Source organism: Zea mays, chromosome 1 (assembly GCF_902167145.1).
Source record: "Zea mays cultivar B73 chromosome 1, Zm-B73-REFERENCE-NAM-5.0, whole genome shotgun sequence".
NCBI classification, from domain to species: Eukaryota; Viridiplantae; Streptophyta; class Magnoliopsida; order Poales; family Poaceae; genus Zea; species Zea mays.
In genome coordinates, this window is record NC_050096.1 from 66,107,181 (window position 1) to 66,113,266 (window position 6,086).

Here is a 6,086-nt window from a genome sequence, read left to right on the forward strand (position 1 = left end):
TTCTTGGACGAACGAAGCTCTTCAACAGTTCCTTCTAGGTGATCTGCCCATTGGTCGCTGAGTTCCCGCTTTGTTTCTTCAAGTATGCGTTCTTCCTTGGCTCTGGCCAGTTGTTTCCGAAGATCTTCAATTTCGCGCTTCTGAGCTTCAGCTTGACCTTTAAAAGCAGCTTCGTCCTCCTTTATTTTATTTATCAATGAGTGTAATATTTTATCTTTTTCGAGACCTTCGTTCCTCAGTTCAATTACTTCGGAACGAAGGTTGCTCAGGGCTATAGCGCACCCTTCGTCTTCAGCATCCTTCTGTGCCCTGAGGGCATTGCTAAGTATCAAGCCCTGCAAAGAGAAATATGTGTGCGTCAATAGATTTAAACAAACGAAAAATTTTAGTCTCAACAAAAAATGTAAAGATCCCATTTGCTGCACCTTTAAGCTATTATAGGCCAGGCTGTCGGCCAGATCATTCTTCGACAGCACCGAGAGCCCGTCTTCTAATGCTGGGAATCCGAAGCTCTTGCTCATCTCCCGACAGACAGAAATCTCCTTGCTGTCAGGGAGACAATACAAAAAGTCTTCTTCTCCACTGCCATTAAATATTAATGCCCCCTTTGGATACTTCAGTTTTTGGGCGTAGTGCTGGGCCTCTTGCTTTTCTTTTTCTGATAGTTTTTTCCCCGAAGCGTGACAAACAATATAATCACGGACTTTGGAGGATGCTTCGGGGGTAATGACACTGATTTCTTCAACAAAAGTTGGCTCTGTTATTTTTTCTTCCTCAGTTTCCAAGGATTTTATCTTCGCGGGCTCTAAGGACCCAGCTTCGGCTTCAGTTTCTTGCTCTGGAGCTTTAGTATCAGAAATTTCAGTTGTCGTTTCAGGAGTGGCAGCAGTTTTCTTCGGAGGTGTGCTTGAAGATTTAATTGTTTCCAGTACATCTAGCACATTAGCCATTCTCTTTCTTTTCGGAGTCACTGCTGGCACTTTTTGATTTTTTACTGTCTCAATATTTGCTGCAGGACTCAAAACTTTTGATGATTTTTCTTCAGTTGGTTTTTTCACTTCTTCCATTTTTTCTGTGGATGGCGCTTCGGCCATCTCTTTGGTTTCTGGTAGCAAAATCTTCGGTTCTTCCAATTCTATCCTCTTTGGCGCTTCGGCCATTTCTGCAACTTCTGGCAGCAAGGTTGGTTTGGTTGGCTGTTCAGCCTCGGTGGCCGAAGAAGTTTCTCCGGTAAACTCAGGCACCGAAGCTGGTTCAATATAGCGCGGCCGATGTGTGAGGACCTTTATCCTCTTTCTTTTCGGTTCTGGCTCGCTGGGAGCAATTACAGCTTCTTCTTTCGCAGAGGTTGTGTTTTTTCTTTTCTGCCCTCGAATGGGATAACGATAGTCGGGGTAGACAAACCCGATTGCATCAAACACCCGATTCAGCCTCTTCTTTTTTCGGCCTCCGAAGGCTGCTGACAGTGCAGTATCTTCGGCCTTCGAATAAGCCCCAAGCAGTTCATCACTTAAATTTTCAATGCTTTTTAACCAGTCATCATCCGGCTCAACGAATTTATCTCCAAACTTAAAAGTGTACTTCAGCCTGACAAGTCCACCTTCGTCGGCCTCTTTTATGGTTTCTTGCGGCATTTCCCATTTCTCCGCGAGCGGCCATACCCTGAAGGCAACATGCTCTTGCACTAAATCTCTCGTTCCAATAAAAGAACAGATAACGCCGAAGGCTCTCTGGCATTCTTCGGCAGCTTCATTCATTTCAACCTTCGGCCTCCGAAGGCCGAAGCTTTGCCAAATAGGGCGCATAATTATACCTTTGATATCTTCTCGTGCTTTCAGATCATTTTTCACATAAAACCATTCTGTCATCCAGTCGCCGGGCCATCTCTTCCGAAAGGTTGGCACGGGACAGCTTGACCCAGACCGAGAAATAAAATTATAGCAGCCAAAGTTATTGTGATACTGTTCCTTACCCCAAGGTTTTGTCTCGTATGATAATTCGTGTATGTTGCAGAAACTTTTTGCATCAGGCTTCAGACCTTTGCTTCTCACGGCCCACACGAAGATATTCAGCCTTATGATTGCCTCAGGGGTAAGTTGGTGAAGATAGACTTCGAATATTTTCAGCACCTCTACAACGAAGCTGCTCAAGGGAAATCGCAGCCCAGCTTTCAAAAAGCTTCGGTACACTACGACTTCATTTTCTTCAGGGTGTGGACAAGTCTTCTCCCCTTCGTCGGCCCTCACAACAAACAAACCCCGGAAATACCTTCCTCTCATGTTGGCAAGATGATTCTCTTTGATAGTTGATTTACCATAGACTGAATGGCTTGGTCGCCAGGGACGATCTTCGGAGTCTTCACCACCACTGTCCACATCATAACTGTCGCTGTCACCAGTATCCTCAGACAAACCTTCTAGAATCTCCTTGGTGATTTTTTCTGTGTTGGTCTTCGACATTGCTATAAGAAACCCCAGATTTTTCTCTTCATCGAGACTCAGTTTCATCTCGGTAACAGCCTTCTTATCTTCAGACATCTTCGGAGACACTAAAAAACTGTTTTCAAAGCCGAAGCTTAAAACTAAGAACTCAGCAAATCTTAGTGCACAAGAGCTAAAAATTGAGTGAGCGGGAGCAGATAGCCAGAAAGCGCGTCAAATGAGTTTGCGGTATGACCGTATTTATACGCCCAGTGCGTTGGAAATTGAAAGACCCCGCTTGTCAGTGAATGTTGCTATTCTAGCAAAGGGAAGGTGTTTTTTCAGACCTTCGGCGTAAAGCCTTCGTCCATGTCGCAATCTAAATTTTATTATTTTAAACAAATTAATATTGCGAGGGGCTATTGTTGGGGGCCTTCGGCTTCCGAAGGTCCTCAAAAACAAGATTTAACAGTATTTCTGGAGTATAATGTGTGAACAGGTATCTTCGGACTCAAGTCGGCATCACAGTAGACCAGAATAATACGAAGGTTGATACAGCGTCGAAGGTGTGAGCAGGAAAGCTTCGGCGTGGCAGCAAAAAGTGAAACCGACTTAAAGATGAAAAGGCTATTCAGACCCCGATAGATTACTATAGAATTATTATCAAATGTAAAGGGCATGAATGTAATTTTGCATGGGTTGTGTCCCGTGCCTATAAATAGGTGAACAGTACCCCTACTATACACGCTGATTTGGCATTCGCTTTTTGCGTCACGCTTGTACTTTCATCTCCTTCAAGTTGAAGGTACATTTGTAATTCAACGTTATTTCTGTTTATACATGATATTAATATATAATTGTTTATGTTGTCTTTTATATTCCTTACGATTCATCCTTCGTCACTGTATAATGAATTTATGAAGGTACGCCCTTCATAACCTTCGTCCGAAAACCATTATATCCTAAGGAAAATAATGCTTCGGAGGACGAAGGACTTTATCGATTAACATTTTCTATGTTGCCTTGTTCTTGACTCATAGCATTTGAGAACAAGTCCCCAACAAATATGTATTATGGTACTACAAATTAACTATTTTCAAATTTAATTACCTGATTATTATATGTATTATGGCACTACAAATATGGTAATATTTTTTAAAACTCTAAAAGTTCATGTAAAAAGTCAAATAGCTCAGTTAAATAGTAAAGTGGAACTCAATAGAGAGAGTTGGAGATGAGATGAAATAGGAGAAAGAATAGTTCAAAATAAATAGTAATGGAGTCTAATCCTAATAGGATTCTTAAAAATTTTAAATTTTATAGCATAAAATATAGAGGGCATCACCACCCGTACTAATCGCGCGCCCCGCATCACCACCCCTACTAATCGCGCATCCGCATGCTGTTGTTGGAGGCAGCCTATAAGGGCTCTTGAGGAAAGTGGTGGTCGTGTGACTTTTGGAGCTTGGGCGTGCGAAGCTAGACCATGGGAGAGCTCTGGTCGTGTGAGCTTGCCACAAATCAGTCCGGCAACTTCTGCTGCCCTGCGTTTATTTGATTTGTGCCATGTTTCGCATCTTTTGCTTTGATCTATCCATCTCCGTCAGGTTTGACATCTATCTCAAGGTGAAGTGAAGATAGTACCAAGTGACCAAACATATACAAGCACAACCTGCTGTGCGTCTTGACCAGCAAGCTAAGCGGACTGGAAATCCAGATAGAGCTCGCTCAGCTCTATATGCATGCATGGTCTCAAGAGTCAGAGCTCAGCGTCATCTATTCCCTTCACCTTCTCCTTGGCCGTCTCTGCGGCGTCCCGCGTGGCCCTCGCCGTGGCCGCCGCCGCCTGCTCCACCGTCTCCTTGCCCATCTCGAAGCTCTTCTTAGCGGCGTCCCCCAGAGAGCCGACGGCACCATCGTCGTCGTACCTTGGCACAACACAAAGGACGCACGCGGCGACCACGTCACACAACTACACAAGCAACGTACGCAGCATGCATGCAAGAAATAAACCGAGAGACCAGCCAGCTAGTTCACAGTTCACACATGGCATACCGTGGCTCGTCGGAGCAGCGCGGCCGCCGGAGCTTCATCCACGTCAGCGCCGCCCAGGTGCGGAACGCGTCCAGCCGGCTGTTGAACCCCGGGATGCCGACGGCGTGCTCGACGGGCTCGGCGCGCTTCCCGACCTCCCCCGCCCTGCCAGCAGCTCCCTGCACCCCCTCGCCGTCGCCGTCGCCGGCGCGCGGCAGCGACGACGTCAGGAACGCCGCCACGGAGGCCACCAGCAGCGCGAGCAGCACCACCGTCACGGATATGGTCGCGCGCCCCTTCGCCGCAGCCGGCTGCCCGTCTTCGGCGACGTTGCTGCTGCTGCCGCCGCGGCCCTCGTCGTCGGCCGTGGCCCTGGCGTCGACTTCGGCCTCGGCCATGGACTCAGACGTTTCAGGTGTGGAGACTCGAGACTGACGGGCGGGAGATTCGGAGATCAACGAATTGCCGGGCTTGCACGGCACGGGTACACACGGGGAGACGTGGCTATCTCCTAGTAGCTTTAATTCGTAGTGGGCACGCGTTGCCCATGGTTCTATGGTGACACGTCTACGATACGTGTCCAGCCCAGCGGGGAGCCCGAGGAGTTGAGCTGAGGTCTGCGGCGGCGGCACGCGTGCGCCTTGTGAGTCACGGGCGAACGTGTCAAGCGCGACATGTGAGGGCGGTCGTGCTATCAGCTCTCGGTCCATCTGCAAAGGCACCAGCTGGTGAATTTCTATATCAGATTCGACGAAGAGCATGACTCTACGGGTTCAGTGCCCGCAAGTCCGAGTGCCATCCCTAGGATCATCGTAGTGTTCCGTGTGCACTAATAGATAGGAGCACTGAATATGTCCGGTGATATTTTTTTGTGTGACCCATTTTCGTATTTCAAACATAAACCTTTAGCTCCAAACTCCGATTTTTGATGTCCTTAGACTTTGTAGAAGGTTAATAAAAACCTCTATAGATTAGTGTATAAGCCATGTAAATTAAAGTAGATTAAAAATCATGAGGCACTTTCAATTGGGCTACCTCTTTGTTTCAACATTGGTGATTTCACTTTTGTCTGTATCTTTCTGTCCAGACTTCTACTTCCTTGTGTCTTAGACTCTTGACATATCTTATAAGTCTTTAACATGGCTTGTAATGTTTTGCTTGAGGTGTTGGTCATTAAAATCATCACTTTGCCTAATTCCAAATCCACATTGCATATCTATTATAAATATAACTTGTATACTAGCAAACAACATTAGTCCAAATAGTCATGTTGTTAAAATACAAAAAATCCAAATATTATGGTTCATAGAGTCCATGTTCCTTATAGGGACAAAAGATACATATAGCTCGCATTTGAGGACGGATAGTTTTGGTTGGTGTTACCAACGAGGACCAAAGGTCTATTTTTTTCCTTTTTCCCCTTTTCTTTTTATTTTTTAAGTTTTTAATTTAATTTTATGTTTAAATTTTCCATTTAATTCATGTCATTGCAAAATAATTTCATATACATATTTTGTGGTACTACTATACATCCGTACATATAATTTTCTGTTCAAGCATGTATGTGTATAATGTATAAAATTATGTATAAAGTATACATATATTCAAAGTATGAATTCATACTTTGAAAGA

The 6,086-nt window shown here is 45.2% G+C and overlaps 1 protein-coding gene across 1 annotated transcript; it reads right to left on the minus strand.

Annotated features, from left to right (window-relative positions):
• Positions 1-3,671: 3,671 nt before the first annotated feature.
• On the minus strand, positions 3,672-4,969 carry LOC100278634 (uncharacterized). Its single transcript, NM_001151846.2, has 2 exons — positions 4,476-4,969; positions 3,672-4,348 (listed from the first exon to the last, which is right to left on the minus strand). Exons 1-2 carry the CDS (start codon positions 4,850-4,852, stop codon positions 4,180-4,182), a joined length of 546 nt encoding a protein of 181 aa, NP_001145318.1. The 5' UTR covers positions 4,853-4,969; the 3' UTR covers positions 3,672-4,179.
• Positions 4,970-6,086: the final 1,117 nt, after the last annotated feature.

What these genes read in the sequence shown, in the direction of transcription:
- LOC100278634 (NM_001151846.2), bottom strand. Translation starts at nt 4,852, where the DNA reads ATGGCCGAGGCCGAAGTCGACGCCAGGGCCACGGCCGACGACGAGGGC. An exon ending in CGCTGCTCCGACGAGCCACG is followed by an intron (nt 4,349 to 4,475) that starts GTATGCCATGTG and finishes TGTTGTGCCAAG; the next exon opens with GTACGACGACGATGGTGCCG.